This window comes from Pieris rapae, chromosome 18 (assembly GCF_905147795.1).
Source record: "Pieris rapae chromosome 18, ilPieRapa1.1, whole genome shotgun sequence".
NCBI classification, from domain to species: Eukaryota; Metazoa; Arthropoda; class Insecta; order Lepidoptera; family Pieridae; genus Pieris; species Pieris rapae.
The window spans coordinates 5,426,798-5,445,255 of NC_059526.1; the positions used below are offsets into that span (position 1 = coordinate 5,426,798).

The 18,458-nt window shown below is 32.7% G+C and overlaps 4 protein-coding genes across 4 annotated transcripts; 3 read left to right on the top strand and 1 right to left on the bottom strand.

Annotated features, from left to right (window-relative positions):
• The first annotated feature begins 68 nt into the window (after positions 1 to 68).
• Positions 69 to 9,037, top strand: LOC110994499 (ATP-dependent RNA helicase SUV3 homolog, mitochondrial). The gene is made up of 15 exons (XM_045632091.1): positions 69 to 582; positions 659 to 779; positions 847 to 1,015; positions 1,616 to 1,799; positions 2,018 to 2,095; positions 2,414 to 2,505; positions 2,704 to 2,843; positions 3,316 to 3,450; positions 3,750 to 3,856; positions 4,768 to 4,961; positions 5,548 to 5,727; positions 6,378 to 6,526; positions 6,942 to 7,040; positions 7,784 to 7,925; positions 8,895 to 9,037. Exons 1-15 carry the CDS (start codon positions 162 to 164, stop codon positions 8,997 to 8,999), a joined length of 2,316 nt encoding a protein of 771 aa, XP_045488047.1. The 5' UTR covers positions 69 to 161; the 3' UTR covers positions 9,000 to 9,037.
• Positions 9,038 to 9,801: 764 nt separating this feature from the next.
• LOC123689956 lies at positions 9,802 to 13,070 on the top strand. The gene is made up of 5 exons (XM_045632092.1): positions 9,802 to 10,033; positions 10,099 to 10,231; positions 10,972 to 11,274; positions 11,815 to 11,981; positions 12,625 to 13,070. Exons 1-5 carry the CDS (start codon positions 9,991 to 9,993, stop codon positions 12,876 to 12,878), a joined length of 900 nt encoding a protein of 299 aa, XP_045488048.1. The 5' UTR covers positions 9,802 to 9,990; the 3' UTR covers positions 12,879 to 13,070.
• Positions 13,071 to 13,691: 621 nt separating this feature from the next.
• Positions 13,692 to 15,242, bottom strand: LOC110994498 (transcriptional adapter 1-like). The gene is made up of 3 exons (XM_022261165.2): positions 14,694 to 15,242; positions 14,184 to 14,548; positions 13,692 to 13,946 (listed from the first exon to the last, which is right to left on the bottom strand). The coding sequence occupies exons 1-3, from the start codon at positions 15,087 to 15,089 to the stop codon at positions 13,796 to 13,798; spliced, it is 912 nt and encodes a 303-aa protein (XP_022116857.2). The 5' UTR covers positions 15,090 to 15,242; the 3' UTR covers positions 13,692 to 13,795.
• A 2,072-nt stretch (positions 15,243 to 17,314) lies between these two features.
• LOC111003287 lies at positions 17,315 to 17,839 on the top strand. The gene has a single exon (XM_022273715.2). The coding sequence runs from the start codon at positions 17,315 to 17,317 to the stop codon at positions 17,837 to 17,839; it is 525 nt and encodes a 174-aa protein (XP_022129407.2).
• Positions 17,840 to 18,458: the final 619 nt, after the last annotated feature.

Here is an 18,458-nt window from a genome sequence, read left to right on the forward strand (position 1 = left end):
ATCTCAACCATAGAGATCTCTACTTTGTCTCCGAAAGAATAAATACTGCACTCTGCAGCAGTATTACAGCTTTGTCTGTGGGTCATATCAAAATGTTAATAAGCAAGCAGTTTATAATTTTTTTTAAATAATAATATTTATTTTATTTTTTCAAAATCAAAATGTACAAAGGTTTTTCTCGTATATGGACTATCTCTTGTACAGATAGGTTACCATGTCTATCTCCATTCGTTAACAGTGTTTTATCCTCCCGAAATGGAAATCATAATGGCATAGGTTATGTTTTCAAAAGAACTAAAAAACATGATAAAAGTAATCCATCAGCATTATTCGTACCAGTGCCAGTTAAGCCAAATCCTGATGATATAAATGTAGGGGAGGAATTCACAGGAAGATTGAAAAAGCAAGATCTTCTGAAAACATTAAACAAGTTTTATCAAAAACCTGAAGTTCGAGTATTAGCATGTAATAATGGATTGGACGATCAATTGTTGCATCAGGCATTCTTGTCATTTAGAAGACATTGTTTAGAACATGACTTACCACCAGATTTGCATATTACAATTAGTGATATTCTTGTTGGTAAGACCATGTCAGCAAAGTTATTGTATTTTGCATGACTGTGTATGAATATTTATTAGGAACTTTATTCTTTAAGGTGCTGGACATGTAGATGATCTCTTTCCATATTTCCTTAGACATGCTAGACTTGCATTTCCTCATTTAGACTGTTTAGAAGACTTAAAGAAAATATCAGATTTACGGACACCAGCTAGTTGGTAAATATTATTGTTTTATTTTATTAATAGTAAAGAAATAGTCATTGGTTATTTTGTAAACTTTAAGGTATCCGCAAGCACGCTCAATGAATAGAAAGATAATATTCCATGCAGGTCCAACAAATTCAGGGAAAACTTATCATGCTATGGAGAGGTATTTAACAGCAAAATCAGGAGTATACTGTGGACCTTTAAAGCTATTAGCTACAGAAATATACCATAAGTCAAATAAAAGAGTAAGTTAACAGCAAGAAATAAATCATTCAGAAAATTAATATATACAATCTTTTGTCATATATATAAGAACTAATTTCACAAAAAATATTTATATTTTCTGGTCTAATTTCAAACATATATATATGATATGGATACACATTTATATATTGTATATTTAAACCATAGGTTTAATTATTTATATTATAATGATTAATTATTTGTATTATACATACACATGGTGTCTATCTTTTCCTAAAAGTACACTTTAGAAAATTATCTCATTGTATTTTGTAGCTATATTTAGCTATCTTTGACAGGGCACCCAAAGCAGTGTTGGCCTAGTGGGTTCAGCATGTGACTCTCATCCCTGAGGTCAATGGTTTTGATCCCCGAGATGTGCGCCTTTCTATGGGCGCATTAAATATTTGCTCAAATTGAATTGAAGGAAAACATTGTGAGGAAATTGGCTTTCTTTACACAAAAAAAAAATATTGACAGTGTGTGCACAGAGGGCTGATACCTATTAAATTAACAAATGATCATGAACCAGATACAGAAATCTAGAGGTCTAGACCTAAAAAGGTTGTAGCACCATGGATTTATTTTTAATTTTTTGCTAGGGCACCCCTTGTGATTTAATAACTGGTGAAGAAAGACGGCATGCTTCTCAATATAATACAATAATGGATAATGAAGAAGAACAATCATCAAGTGATGAAGAAATATTTGTAATGAATGAACCAGAACTAACCCCTTCAAAACATGTTGCCTGTACAGTTGAAATGACGTCATTAAATGATTCTTGTAAGACTTTTTAATTTTTATTGGCAGATAATTAAATTTAGAATATACACATAGGCAAAACTTTGCCTTGACAGGATTTTAAAACAATCTAACTGTGCTAGATTTAGGATATTAATTGTTACAAATTAAGCTTTTTTAAAATTAACAGAAAGTATATTAATAAAACATCTGAAATTGTTTACAAATATAATATACATTTTATTTGACTTACATTTCAGATGAAGTGGCTATAATTGATGAAATTCAAATGATTGGCGATAGAGGAAGAGGTTGGGCATGGACACGAGCTGTATTAGGTAAAAAATCATATAATTGATTTCTAAATATTTTGGAGTATAATAGTGAAAAATGAAACCTACATTTGAATAGTTTAGGTTTAAAGACATTTATTCTCATAATAGACATTAGTCACTTACATGAGAACACTTATATGCTAACGTTACAATTTGGAAAAAAAAAAGAATCTTGGTAGAACTTGGATGAACTTTCATTTCCGTAGATTGGGATCACTAAATAGATGGACATGATATAATAGTTTAATTCCACTATATGAGTCATGATTTACATAGTAAAATACTAAATACATTTTAAGTAATTATTTTAATTATAAACAGGTCTGCAGGCAGATGAGATACATTTGTGTGGGGAAGCTGGTTCTATAAGTTTAGTTGAAGAGATATGTAACACAACTGGTGAGGAAATAGAGGTTAGTACTTGCTACTTACTCTAGCAAATAAATTGTTTGACAGTCAGTAATTTAGGTAATTTTTTATAAATGCAATAAACACTGACTCTACTGATTGCAACACCTAGCCAAATCATAATAGAATGATCTCTTCAAACCATTGCAAAAAAATAAGGGTAAAATTTATAAATTTTTAACATTATTAAATTTGAATTTCAGGTCCGCACATATAAAAGGCTTACAGAGTTAAAAGTAGAGAATTCAGCATTGGGTTCCCTAGATAATGTACAACCAGGGGATTGTATAGTTTGTTTTAATAAAAATGACATATACAGTGTAAGTCGAGCCATAGAACAGAGGTCAGTTCCATGAGGCAGGTATCTCATTTCATATAGTATTAGAATTTGTTCCTACCCTCAAAACTAAAAAAAAAATAGTACCTTCACTTCACATTTTATTTCATTTTAATAATTCATTTTCCTTGAAATGGATACTTCCAGCTGGTTTGCTTTAAATCATCTTTAGTTCTTCTAAGGGCCATCTTGGTTTGGGGTGTATTGTGTGGGTGTTACCTGAAACATTACAATAAAAAAGAAAATTTGTGAATGACTAAAGAATTCTTCTACTTAGCGGACATTGCTAATAAAAAATGTTGTTTTGAGGTTGGTTCCGACATATCCCCTAAAACCTACAACACAGTAACAGGTTAAAAATATGTATGAAACAGATACATAAACATTTATTATGTAACAAGTATTTTAGTTAAAACGGTGAGAATTAATTGTTTTAAAAAATATGTCCACAGACAATAAATGAATAAATTTATTTTAGGGGACATGAAGTAGCTGTGATATATGGGAGCTTACCACCTGGTACAAAATTGGCTCAAGCGAATAAGTTTAACGACCCGGAAAGCTCATGCAAAGTCATGGTGGCCACGGATGCTATTGGCTTAGGAATTAATTTGTGAGTACATGCACATACATACTCAGAAACTCAGACTCATCTAGTGTATTTTTTTATTATGATACTGGTGCAAAAGTAATATAACATATTAATATACTTTATTTTTAACCGACTTCTCAAAAACTATAAGTTAATAATGAAAAAACATAAATACATACCGTATAATAAAAGAAATGGTAATAGAGTGATTTGTTCACTAAGTTGGTATATAAATAATTTCTATTAAATAATTTATTTAATAATCCAAGTTTCATCTATGTTGGTTCAGAGGTTTTTATTTTTTTAAAATTATATTTCAGGAGTATAAGGCGAATTATATTTTACTCTCTCATAAAGCCTATTGTGAAAGATGATGGAGATAAAGAAATGGACGTCATCAGTATTTCCCAGGCGTTACAAATAGCTGGTGAGTAGTATCATACAAAAATTTTGAATGTCAACTAAAAAGAGACTTCAGAACTGGTATTTAAGAATGGTAATATGATCTGTTCAAATTAATAATAATTTTCTGACTGTTAGGTTAGTTTTTAGTTAATGACATTCCTGTTCATTTTGTTTTTTAATTCAATGTATTGATCAATTCCCACTGATGATTACAAGTTTTATATATTTTTGAAGGGGCTATATTCGTAGAACCTTCAATGTTAAACAATAATAATTGACATAAAGGATAATAAAATCAGTGATCCATATAAAAGTATTGATTTTTGTAAGACAATAAATAATATTGTATGACACGACAATATTTTGACTTCTAAATATTTAGACAAAATTATTTCAAGGATTTTCTGATTGGGATCACAAATAATTAAATTTATTTGTAAAATTTATACTGACGGTTATGAAGTATATAAGTGAATATATGTTGTACATATTTTAATTATATATACATATATATTATCTGCCCCTGCGAATTTCATTTCTCCTTAATGAGATTTTACTTTGCCTTTTGTAATACCTACCGACATGGAACATTTCGCTACGAGAGTCTGTTTTGTTTGTCCGGAATTAAAGTTTTTAGGTTGTTCTCTGAATTATCTATAAAAAACTCTGAATTCAAATCTCATTTCATTCGACTCAAAAAAAATCATGATAGGTTGTATTTATTTTTGTCTGCTGTTCATATAAAATCTGTCTAAAAATTAAATAAAAATATCGTTTCGTGGACCTAACGGATACACAAACAAAATTTCGCGAAATTGGTAGAGCCATTTCGGAGGAGTTTAATTACAAACACCGTGTAACGAGAATTTTATATAGATTAGATCTATGTTTGTGTGTCCAAAAAGTAGCCCTGACAAACACATTTTATTATAGGCCGGGCAGGCAGATATGGTAGTGTGTGGGAAACGGGCTTTGTTACCACATATAGACCTGAAGATCTCCCCACATTGAAGATTCTACTATCGAAGCCTCCAGAACCAGTGACTCAGGCTGGTCTCCATCCGACCGCTGAACAAATGGAGTTATACGCTTATCATCTACCTCATGCCACTCTGAGCAGTCTTATGGTGAGATTTTTACTTTTTTTGCGTTCCTTTCTCATAGTTAAAGGTTGAAGTGGTTATTTCAGATTTTCATTTAAAAATTTTGATTATTTATTGGTAATTATAGAACTTACACCAATTGTTATTTTTATTTTGTGTTCAGTTATAAAAAAAATTGCAAAAACCGCCAAAACGCTTTGCTTGACAAGATGGCGTCACATTAGCCCCTATGGCATACCATGTTTGTCAACTTACGTATTAATTATCATTTTTTAAATTATAAAACCACAAGGCGTCATCGTCGATGTGACTAATCTGTAACCTTTTAACTAACTACTGAACCTTTTGACTAACTTAACTACTGATTATATATTAATAAGTTAATAAAAAAAAATTGAGGAGTTCAGTCAAATTTTGAATTGTTGGAGGTCGTAACTCTCAGGGAAGACCCCCATCGGTAGTCGATTCCACAGTTCGCTAGTTCGCAAAAGAAAATGCTTTATGAAACGGTCTGTGAAAGATATCCAGGCATTACTTTTCAAATTTCAGTAACATGGTGGACCACTTGAAGAATCAGTTAAAAACTAAAATTCGTTATTTTTAATTTCAGGACATATTCGTACACTTATGCACGGTGGACGATTCCCTATACTTCATGTGCAACACGGAAGCCTTCAAGTTCCTAGCTGAGATGATACAACATGTGCCGCTACCTCTCCGCGCTAGATACGTCTTCTGTTGTGCTCCTATTAATAATAAACTTCCTTTTGTCTGCGCTACATTTTTAAAGGTAGGTTCTGAATATGCCTTGCTGTATGCACTGCAATGCTGTATACACAAACAAAATAACTAATTACCTTAATTACACACCCTTCACACAGTGCTATATCACTTGTTTTCACTTTATTCGCACTTTATCTCTTCGGTGTTTATCTCTTGATATCGCATTGGAAAGTCTGAAGTAATGTTCAGTAAGCTTTTGTTTTACAAAACGGCTCAATGCTCCTTGACATCTTGAACCAATCGTTAAAAAAAAGGACAAGCATAGTGAACCAAACATCTTTTTCATCGTGAAATAATTAATTTCAGTATTTTATTTGTATTTTTTTTATTGATGTCAGTATTTTTTAATTAATTCAGTATTTCATTTGTATTTTTTAATTTAATTCAGTATTTTTTAATTAATTCAGTATTTTTTTTATTTAATTCAGTATTTTTTTTATTAATTCAGTATTTTATTTGTATTTTATTTATGTAGGCCTGGTTATATGATACTTTGTTTGCATATTCTGCCTATTACAATAGCTTGAAGTTTCGTCATAGGTAAATTAACTTAGTAGTATTAAGTTTTGAAATCACTATTAAATTACACAATATATATACACGAATTCGAAAGATACTCACACGTAACATGCTTTCAAAATAGCCCTTTTGTTACAGATGGTACGTCAATACAGTAGAAACGAGCCTTTAACAAAATCCTGGCTGAGTAACGTCGTCGATTGGCCAATGCCAGCACCTAAGACTATTATGGACCTTGTCCACTTGGAGGCTGTATTTGATGTACTGGAGTTGTATCTTTGGCTTAGGTGAGCTGACTTTATTCTTTGACTTATATGGAATACAAAAAAACTAATGGTTACTTCTGTAAGTGCTCAAAGTGGAGTTTTTGTCTTTAATAATGTGGATTATAAATTGTTTGTTTGTATAGTTAGTTTACTATTCCAATTGTTTCTTAGCGTGTTTATGTAATTGTCAAATTACGTCCCATATGTTGCGTATGTACGCATGTACGTGTTGCGTATACGTACCATTTCTGGTAGACCAATGTTTGCATGTTGGGACATTTTTAGCACATATATATAGTACAAATATATATCCTTACATAATTTAATATGCAGTCCCCGGCGCCGTAAATATGTCTGTATGAACTCGACTGCTACGTAACGGATTTTATACAATATATACAAAGAAGCAATAGCTATATACATTTTTTTTACATAGCTATCGGTTCCCGGACTTGTTTCCCGACGTCAAATTGGTCCGAGAAATGGAGGCTGAACTTGACGCTATCATACAGCAAGGAATCTTTCAAATTACCAGGTAATTAAAACAATTTTCATTACACATTCTTTGTCACGTGACGCGTGTCACGTTTGTCATTTCAGATTTGAACACGTATCTTTGATGACGTCAAATCATATCATATCATTATATCGAATGCTTGAGAAGTCAGCGTAATTTATATTATATATGAAGTTTTGTAAATGGTGTTTTTTTTTTATTTTTTTTGTCTTGTTTGAGAAATAAAAATAAGTCTTTATACCTAAATCGTTTTTTTAACGTAACGGGAAAATGGCAGAAGGCTTAGCTGATGTTAAGTGATACCGCCGCCCAAAGACAGTCACATTGCCAAAGGTCTTGCAAGTATGTTGCCAATCTTGTAAGAATTTATAACATTTTTTCCTGACAAACCCCAAGTCGTTTTTTATTGATAAAAGCTTGCCAACGCTCAGCACACTGTAACATTGGTAAAATAACCACAAAATACTATAAATATTTTTAATGTGTGAGTAAGACAAACATAACATACACGAAGAGATCATACAAATATTTAACAAAACAAACAAAAAAAAATCCAAAATAGATAACATATTCGTTAGGTCTCTTACAAGCAACTGTACCCCGAATAAATAACTCGTCACTATACATTAATTGAAACAATCCCTGATCATTTATCAGTCCAAAAAGTTAACGGACTGAACGTTTTAGTATCATCATTGAACCCACAAAAAACAGTTTTTTTTTTGGGCTAAAATAAGTTTTCTTTATGTTAATATTTGTAGGTTATTAAGAAATTCGGATCCACTTCTTAAAGACGGATCTGAGCTGGAAGAAGTCGGCCGCGGTAAGAGAAGTGGAAAGATTCACGGATATTCAAAGTCCGGTGACGAAAAGAAGAAACTCTCGGAAATGCTTGTTGCCAAGGTATCTTTTTCTTAATGTATTATAATCTTCATATTAATAAAAAAAAAATCCGCGAGTGATATAGGTATTGCAGGACAGAAGCATGATCACACAAATAAAATTATAATTGGAGTTTAGCTGTCCCCTGGAGATGCACATTTAAAACCAAATAGCGATGATAAGGGACCAGTTTACAACACTAAAAAAACCGACAAAGTAAAAAAAAGGCCCTGTTGTAACAATATTTTTTAGTCTTGTTATTATTTAATTCTATTTCTTACAATTATCATAAAAACTTTGTTTTATTACCACTAATTTAAGCTGTTTTCGATATACTTTTTCACGTTTAAATAAAAAAATTATTAAACCCTGAAGTTTAAATTAAATTACATTAGATTAAGATTTAATCTTACTCGTCATAACGTTGCAACACTGAAATTGTCAAATCTGGAATCGAATTAAAATTTTCAGTATAGTGTCTGGTGAAAGATAAACTCCGTAACAACGTTTCTAGTATTTCTTTAACTCCAATAATTTTGAATTGAGCAAATTAATAATATAGATAAATCAAATTATAACCAGTGAGGAATGGTGCAAGTAATTATGCTCCATTTTATCTAAGGTTATCTTCACAATTATAACTGTCGTTTATCGACCCAATAAATTGTTCTATAAAGATGCGTTTATACCAGATTTTTACAGCTATTATACCAAATAAATTGTATAATTTTATTCGTCAAATTTTGGTAATACTTTTATATATATTAAAGATTTTTTATATATTTGTTGTGACGACAATAAGCTACTAGGTGAAATATAATGTTTTTTATAGAACTTAAATTACTTTTTTAGAAAACCAAGAAATTTACTGTAAAAAAATTGTTGCATATGTCTTCTATGTTGAATTATGCAGTCATAATCGTTTCCAGTATGTATAGTGTCGAGGTCGTGTCATATTTTATCAGGATTATAGTGTCGAATTTCTTTTAGGGTTTGATAACACCACAAATGTTAAAAGAACTGCAACAAGAGCTGTCATCCGACAAACAAGACAGAAGTCGAAACAAAACAATTAATAGAAATAGAAGGAAGTGAAATGTGAATGAATGTTGAATAAATTGTATGTGATAGTTTAAGTTTGTTTTATTAAATACAAAGCGATAAACCTTGTTTTTTTCTTTATTGTTTAACCTTGAATATATTTACTTGGATATATTCGGTAGTGGTTTTAAAGAAAGCCTTGTTAAGGGCCTATCTCGATCCTTGTTTTGCTAGTATTTTTTTTGCTAAACAAACATTTCTGGTAGTTTTATTGTAATGTTCATGTTTACCTAAATTTTTATACATTTTAGATAAGGGTTTGTAACATATACCGTAGATTTGGTACTATGTGTGATGTGGAAAACTAATAAATATATGCCCTAAGAATCATAGGTCATAATTATCTACATTGGATAAATTAACTAAAATAGTAAATCTAGTTTACAAATATGATGTTTTGCTACATTTTATGATTTACGCAGAAAATCACAAAACATATAAAATATTAATTGAAAATGTTTTGAATATTAAGTGAAACAGTTATCTTATAGTTGAGAGTTATGTATCTGCTAGGCTCCGACTTCTTTCGCATAAGGAAATTCATTTACAATGTTTTCATACATAACAATACAAAAATATATCCACACAGATTTTCGTCTTAACACCATAAACGCGCATAGAATTCTCATCACGTAGTAGGGTATTATGTAAAAATGTACCGTCAAAAATTAATTTCAAAGTAAGTGAACACAATAGTTATTTATATTAGTTTGTAAAAAAACTTATGACGTGTACACACCTTGGCACAAGTTGATAAAAATGATAACCAAAAGCAAACTCGTTAATAATGTAATTAATTTTACATAATTGTGTTTCTATAATGTCTGCTATATGTAAGTTTTTGATAATTTGTGGGTAGTTCAGTCGTATCTTGGAGCAACCCTGTTGACATATCGAAACACATTAACTTATCTTATGCCTCGGTGTACTTATTCAAGAATATTAAATAGTGATAGTGATATCGGATTTAACCCTAACGGAGAAAATGTTGCGTTTGGTTTTTACAAGTTTATTCGTTTTAACAAATGGTATATTATAAAATCATTTACGAATTCGTTCAATTGATATTAGTGATTTAACATTTAGTGTTTAGGTTATAGGACTTTTGATGTGGACGGCGAGGAAACTATATTGGCTTTTGAAAATGAGAAAATTCATATTGGATGCAAATCGGATTATCCCATGACTTATTGCGGTTTTGTGGATCCGTATGGAAAGCGATACTCGTAAGTCTAGTACTTAGTTACTTATATATTTATTAAAGAAGAACTAAATACTTAGGGATTGAACTTTTATTTCAAAGTTTTTGTTGATTTAAATGTGAACTATTAAAGAATTTTGAATGTTGAAAGAAAACACACACCGGTAATTTTCAGTAAATGTTATTAACTTAGACCTATATACTCTTTATTCGGTTTTAACATGCGATTAAAAGCGATACCTACATACCTAAATGTAATTGATTCTTAAAAGGATGTAATAATACTATTACTTTGCTAAAAATATATAGATTAATTTTAATAAGTCCTAAGGATATATATATTTTTATTGGTTCCGACGCTATTGTTTATTGCTCAATGTAGGTCACACACCTTGTGTTATTTTATACATATATTGCTTTAAAACCGTACACAGCATATATGAGCCTCTCTGGTATACCATTCACCTATTTAGTTAGTTGTCGTGTTAACTAAAGATTAAACTTCTTGTGATGACTAAAAGTTAAAATAACTTGACGATTTTATATCTTATACATAAGCGATTAAAAATATTGTTTATCGGAAATATACCCTGAACACTAACTACGCGTAACGTCAATATATTGGGTTTTTTTATAGAACTGGGGGCAAACGGGCAGGAGGCTCACCTGATGTTAAGTGATACCGCCGCCCATGGACATGATCTCGATGCTAGAGGGCTCACGAGTGCGAATCGAATTGTTATGTTGTAAAATATTTTTTGAAAGATTTACAGATTTGGCTGTACATGACGGTCAATGTGTACATGTTATAAAAGCGAAAAAGATCGATAGCGGGGATTGGAGATGCCATATTGGTAGCAAATCAGTTCGGTTGGAGACTATCAAGAAAATCCGTGTAAGAGTGGTTAGTAAGTTAGCCGCAGTCCAACCAAATATTACGGCTCGTCTCGGAAAAGCGATGACCTTAACTTGCGCTACAACTGGGGGCTTTATCCCGCTAAGTTATTGTCGATTTGAACCGCCGAATGGGAGATCTTTTAGTATTGACGAAACTGTAACAGATTCCAAGTTAGTAAGACTTGTGTTTTATATTAATTCAATTGTAGTTTGTGAGCGTATCCAATCAATTTAGAAGTATGAAATGTCAACTATTATATGGATTGGAGCATTGGGCTTTTCTTGTTGCAAAATAAAATACCTAAACACAGTGTTTTGATAACTTGTTGAACACGACTCATATCAGTGTGTTTATTCTCTGTAAAAAGAATCTTTCATTTCACAGTTACAGATAAATAAAACAGATATAGAAATACATATGTACCCATGCAGCAGTAATAATTGTTATCGAAAATGGGATACATTGTTGCGTATTGGCCTTATAATATATTAGTTACCTACGTATTACGATTATAAAATTCTTTTGAGGAATGCTTACTGTTTTTGGTTTGATTTCTCTTGTCATTTAAAAGATTCTAAAAATAACGTTTTTAATAATAAATTTGATTTTGTCTTCTCTGTAGGGATTTAATAATTGATTTTTAATTTAGCATTTTCCGAACCTGTATGAATAATATGTTTCAATGCGACGTATTTTATTTTCTTTTACAGCCCTATTCTGAATAGGTATTTATACCCGAATAATCGAAGTCTGGACCGAGGAGATTGTTGTGTTACTATACGTAAGGTCAAGCCTGAGGACCAAGGATTATGGATATGTGGCGCTGGCCTGGATGATGGCAAAGAGCATTTCGACACTATTACCTTTGATATTGAAGGTTTATTTACATACATTTCTATTTCCTATACATCTACATAAATCTACTATAAATCTTTCGTGTGTCGCTCTTGGTACGCACGCAAAAATGATTTCAATTTACTTGATGTGTCTATTAAACTTGATGGAGTTTTATTTCGTATAAAATTTTAATATTTTAGGCTATAATTATTAATTGAAATTTTTAGTTGCATTGACAAAGAATTTTTTGAAAACAAACGTTGAATAGAATGCCAATTCTCGTTCGTTATTTCTTATGATTTGAGATTCTTATAAATAAAAGCATACTCTGTAACTTCCAATAGCTATCCCGATTTAAATAAGTTTTTGTACGCGGCGATTCCAAGGTTACGACAATATCATGGATACTACAAAACTACATCAAACTTGCATACAAAACGTTGGGATAACTGACGTTTATCTATTTGAATAAAGATATTTTTGTTTGTTTGTTTGACAGTTTTGGAGAGAGCATGAGCGGTTATTTAAAGTAATACTCCTCTGAAATTTCGAGTTTATCGCCACACGTATTGATTATTCAACTTTTATTACTGACAATGTTTGAACTATACTATTTTTATTAAGTTAGTATAGTTCAATACTTTATCTCAAATACGAAGGTAAAATTTCTGTACAAATTTCAGGCATCAACGCAATGTCCACAGCATCGACAACAGCTGTAACTATTGGTGGGATTTTAGTAACCGTTGCTTTGGGTTTCATTATTTACGGGCTGTGGAAGAGAAAGGGACTATTAGGAGTTCAAGAAAATCAGCCAGAAGACATAGAAATGAGAACACCACAAGCAAGAAGACAGGTGCCAGAGTTGGTTGTTGTATCTCCTTCTACGGCTACTCCTGCTGAGTCTCCACTCATGTCGAGTACGAGGTCCGAATAATGCTTTATAGTTTATATGTTCTGTTGTATGTAGATAATGTCATTTGTAGTATCAGACTTAGTATCCCGAAGCATCATTTCGAAGAAGATTTTAATGTTTTGATAACGCAAATGAAACTCAGTTATATTAAAACATTTTAATGTTATGGCTAGGATTAAAATTATATTAAGGATTATTGCATATGTTTATTTAAATAGATTTAATGTAAATTATATATTTTTACAATACAATAAAATTGTGGAAAAGATTACACCTTATTCTTTTGTTGCATGTGATTGTGACATTCCCGTGTTCTGGGTGACCATACTTTTCCGAGGTATTATAATATGACACTCATTAAGTACTAAATTTGATCAAAACTGATCTAATCTGAATGATTTCCGTTAAGCAATCTTCAGCACTGCTTGTTGGAGCATGGTAGATTGTTTTGATCTTATTCCAGCACCTATAATTTAAATATCTACAAAATTTTAAAGGTTCTGGTTTTTTAAACTAGACATTGGCATGTCTTACAGCCAGATAGTTAGTGTGTGGCTAATCACCTAGTTGCCTATTAAAAATGATCATGAAACAGATACAGAAGAAATCTTATTAGATACAGAAGTTTCTTTAAAACTGCACAAAATATGGCTTCTAGGTCTAAATTCTCAGCACTAAGGCAAGGTGCTTCAGGTAGGTAGAAATTAGAAACAATTTGTTTAAAAATAATTATTATTTGTTCTTGGTATTATTTTCACTCATAAGCTCTAATCTCATTACCATTTTGGGAGGTTTTCAAGAATAAAAGTTATTCTTTTTTATCAATTTAAATTTTTCTAACTTTTATTCAATCTTAGTGTTACATACATAAAAATAGACAGTACATTGAAAATATTGTTGGTTATTAAAGTTTTGTATATTTAAAACACTAAATAAACTTAATAACTAGGATGGTTTAGCATTATGGCCAATCGCTCCATATTTACAGCATAGACTGAATGACACGCTATCACATTCTTTTGTACCAGTAAAGTGTTGTAAAACTCATCTATAGAAAGTTTCTCGTCTTTTGTTTCAGCATCAGATACACTGTAAAAGAGGGGAGTGAATTACAGAACCTATTAAAACTTAAATAACATTGTTTTTTTATTAATGAGTTTGAGGGTTTTGATATTTCATTTATTGATCATTTTTCTTGTCAGGCCTTCTATGCCTTTAAATCTAAAACAACTACTGTTTTTGGACATAAAACTCCTAAAACTTATGTTACACATACTTTAATAAAATGTATTGCTTTATAGAACACTTAATAAACATGGAACATACCTGCATGCAATCTCATATGCAGCTGAATGTTCTACTTCATCAATTGTTGGTGGACATCTAGGCCCCAGGGCATCAGGACCATCATCTACATTAACTCGTCCATCACTTTGAGGGTCATATAGCTTATTTACACTTCTTAACCACATGTTAGGCATATCTCCACCTATATCATACATAAAGTGCCTATTTCGAATTTTGTACCCCTTGCGTTGTGAAACAACAGCACTGATTATATTTTTAAGAAAATTTTGAACAGCTACAACAATTAAATCAGATGCTTCGTCATCAGCACCTTCGAGACCAAGCTCCCAAGCTGCAAGCATGAATCTTCCAACAACCAATGCATGGTCCGGCAAAAATATTTCCTAGAAAAAAGATTTTTAGATTTTATCTTCATCAGGTTTAGATTATGCACTTATATTTTTAAAGAAATGTTTCAGGATAAGAAAATATATCTCTAATTATATACAGTGAAGGTTATACAATAATAGAAATATAGTTTTATATTACCTGTGCTGCATATTTCACACCGTCGCTCCCTGCGCCAGGTGGCGTGCTTGGGGGAAGGTAATCTAACAAGTCTGCAGCTTCAAAGTTGGATTTTTCAGAAGTCCTAGAAGAACGCTTATGCCTTCTTGTGTTTCTATTATGTGAGCTAGCTTTCTCCTGAGCGATAGTAATGGAAGTTTCGGCTAGACCTTCCACTTTATTGAGTAATGCGAGCAAAAAATCATTGTGGTAGTGAATTTGTTCTTGAGTCAATAATAAACGAGCTTCTGCATCAAATTCTTCTTTTGTAAGTTTCATTCGAAACCATTGTTTCATGTGACTGTAGTATTTTGTAGATTTATCACCTAAAATATCATTTAATTTTCGTCTAGAATTAGACAAAATGTCTAAAGCCATTTTACTGAAATTAAGGCTTAAGCTACCATTTATTACTTCACATGAAAATTAGTTGACATACAATATGTACATAAAAACAGTCTAAAATTCCAAAAATTCAAATACAAATTGAACGACAAGTTACAAAAATACCAAATACTATTATTATGATACAATCATATGTCATTGTCACAAGTCACAACATTGAACATACATCAAACCCCTCCCGGCCCTCTCGCACTGAACACAGAGTAAAGAAGAGTCACACAGTTAACGAATCTGACATCACAAATTACACAGGTTTTTAAAAATGCTGTTGTACTTCGACAAATTCTGGCTCACCATGCTTTTAAGCGCGTACAAACTAGGAAGTTATCGTTTTTACAACACACTTATATTATAATTCAATCAAAGGAAGTCTCCGACAAATTTTCGATACAAGATTGTTTTAATTCTAAAATTGATACATTTCTGCCAACAATATTGGGGTCTTATACGGTAGTGTAGTGATTTGTAGTAGTCATGATCAGATGTATCACTTCAAATTCGATAATAGAAAACCTAAGAATAAGATTAATACACTACACTTGGTCACTGATTTTTGAATAATGCAGACAGCATTTTGGTTTTGTGCAGGGAAGGGTTTTCTGTACATAGTTATAGTGCGTGCTATGTCACTACCTAAACGTTTATTCTAGACATTCGTCAAAATGTGCCGTCATAATGAGCAGTTACTTATGGTCTGTAATTTTATTTCCCCACGAAAAAAAAATGGTCCGTAATTATTTTTCAACAGCGAAACAATCGCTAACGCTTTTTCTCTTCAGTCTAATTAGATGAATTTACTATTAATTATTATTGTTTTAACTATTTACACTAAATACATAACAACAATATTTAAATCTTCGAATAGGAAAAAAAATTGCTTTAATTTGATATACATATTTGTGTATTTATCAAATGAAACCAAAAATGTAATGTCCTTGTAGCGTATCGTAGATACGAAATAATAATAATATAATTGAAGCTTTGCGAAATTATCCTCTTCCTAAAACAGTCGAAGGCCTCCGTAGGTTTCTCGGAATGGTCAATTTTTTTCGACGATTTCTGCCACAAGCGGCTGAATTCCAAGCGCCTCTAATTAACGTTTTCAGTCCAAAAGTCAGTTTGGCCAGCATTTCACCGTGAACTGCTTGGTGTGTATGAAGCGATCCAACATTTTCGACATATTCTTGAAGCACAATATGCCACCATTTATACGGATCATAAGCCGTTGATTTATGCATTTTCCCAGCGCTGAGAAAAACTTTCCCCGGTACAACTCAATCAGCTTTCATTTATTTCTCAATTCACTACTGATATCAGACACGTAAATGGAAAAGAAAATATAGTTGCTGACGCGATGTCACGCATAGAGGCAATATCGATTGAACAAGATTTTGAAGCTCTTTTAAAGTCCCAAGAGTCTGATCCAGAGCTCTCTACCATCTTAGTTTCAACTGACTCAGGTCTTCAACTTTCTAAGGTAAATATTCCTGGAACACATATCTCTATTATTTGTGATGTCTCAACTGGGAAAACGCGTCCCTATTTAACACCTCCATTTCGCCGCGCTGTTTTTGACAAGTTTCATAATTTGAGTCATGCCGGCGTTAGAGCAACCACTACGCTAGTAACAGATCGATACGTATGGCCATCAGTTAGAAAGGACTGCAGAGAGTGGACTCGTTCATGCCTGGCATGTCAGCGCAGTAAAATTACCCGTCACGTTTCGGCGCCGACAGGAGAGTTTAAGTTGCCGTCTGGTCGATTTTTGCATGTGCACATTGACATCGTTGGACCTCTACCTGTCAGTAACGGGTACCGTTACCTCCTCACAGCTATAGATAGAGTGACCAGATGGCCTGAAGCTTGGCCTATGCATTCAATCACCGCTCAGGAAGTAGCTGAAACGTTCACCCGTGAATGGATTCCACGCTTCGGTGTCCCAGCTGTTTTGACAACCGACCAGGGCACGCAGTTCGAGTCGGATCTTTTCCATCGTCTGATGTTAAGGTTTGCCACAAGGCGTAAAAGAACCACTTCTTATCATCCCTGCGCAAACGGCATGATTAAGCGAGTTCATCGGCAACTTAAAGCCGCCCTAACTTGTCACGATGACACGTGGACTAGAGCGTTACCATTGGTAGGTATTGCTGGGTATGCGGTCAGCACTTAAGGAATACCTGAATTGCTCAGTTGTAGAAATGACATATGGAGAACCATTACGTCTACCAGGACAACTCCTTGTCCCAGATGAACAACCAACTTTAGCAATGGAAAACCCGGCTGATTTCGTTGTACGTCTTCGACGGAAAATGGCTGAAGTACAACCAACACCAGCATCGCGACATGGCAACAAACGACCCTTCGTATTTAAAGAGCTACCTGGAGCAACGCACATATTTTTGCATGACGATACCGTCAGACGTCCTCTGCAGCCACCATACACAGGTCCATTTAAAGTATTAAAGTACGCCACTGATGGTAAAACCTTGAATATCGATTTAAAGGGGAAGGACATCACTGTAAGTGTCGATCGCGTTAAACCAGCGTTCGTCGAGCAGTTTGCCTTTCCTTCAGCTCGCACACCTGGTCCTGCACCCGCTGGTCCTGAACCGCCGTCATTACTTTCGCCTACTGTGGAAAATATTCCTCCCATTTCTGCCCCTAATCCTGTGGTTACCAGGTCAGGCAGGAGGGTTAGATTTAAGACTAGATTAGATTTATAATGCTCTAGTATTTCTTTGTAATGTAAAATTTTTGTTGTGTAATTTTTTAAGTACCTTTTATTTTATTGTTACATACTATCATTTTTCTACTTAGCTTTTATGTTTAGCTTTTCTGTCGCCGTAGGGGGGTGATGTAGCGTATCGTAGATACGCACTAAAAATGTACATACTGTTTGGTGTAGTATTTTCTATACGATATTGATATGTGTCAATATAAATACAGGACACTAAGAAAAGAAGAAAACAGACGTCACTCAGAACAGACTCTTAAGATGAGTGAGCATGTATTTTTTCCTGTGAACTTTTCTATTAGAATATAAATTAATTACCGTTGTTTGTGAAGAAATATATCAATTTAACAAAGATAAAATGGGTTGTGATTTATAAATATAGAACACATCCCATATCCTTAGTATCCTGGTAATAATAAAATTTTATTTTCATGAATGAAAATTGATTTTACTTTTAAGACTGTTTAGCTTAAATGTATATATCACTTTTTTATAGAACAGGGTGCAAACGGGCAGGAGGCACACCTGATGTTAAGTGATACCGTCGCCCATGGACACTCTCGAACACAGAAGGCTCGCGTGTGCGTTGCCGGCCTTTTAAGAATTTG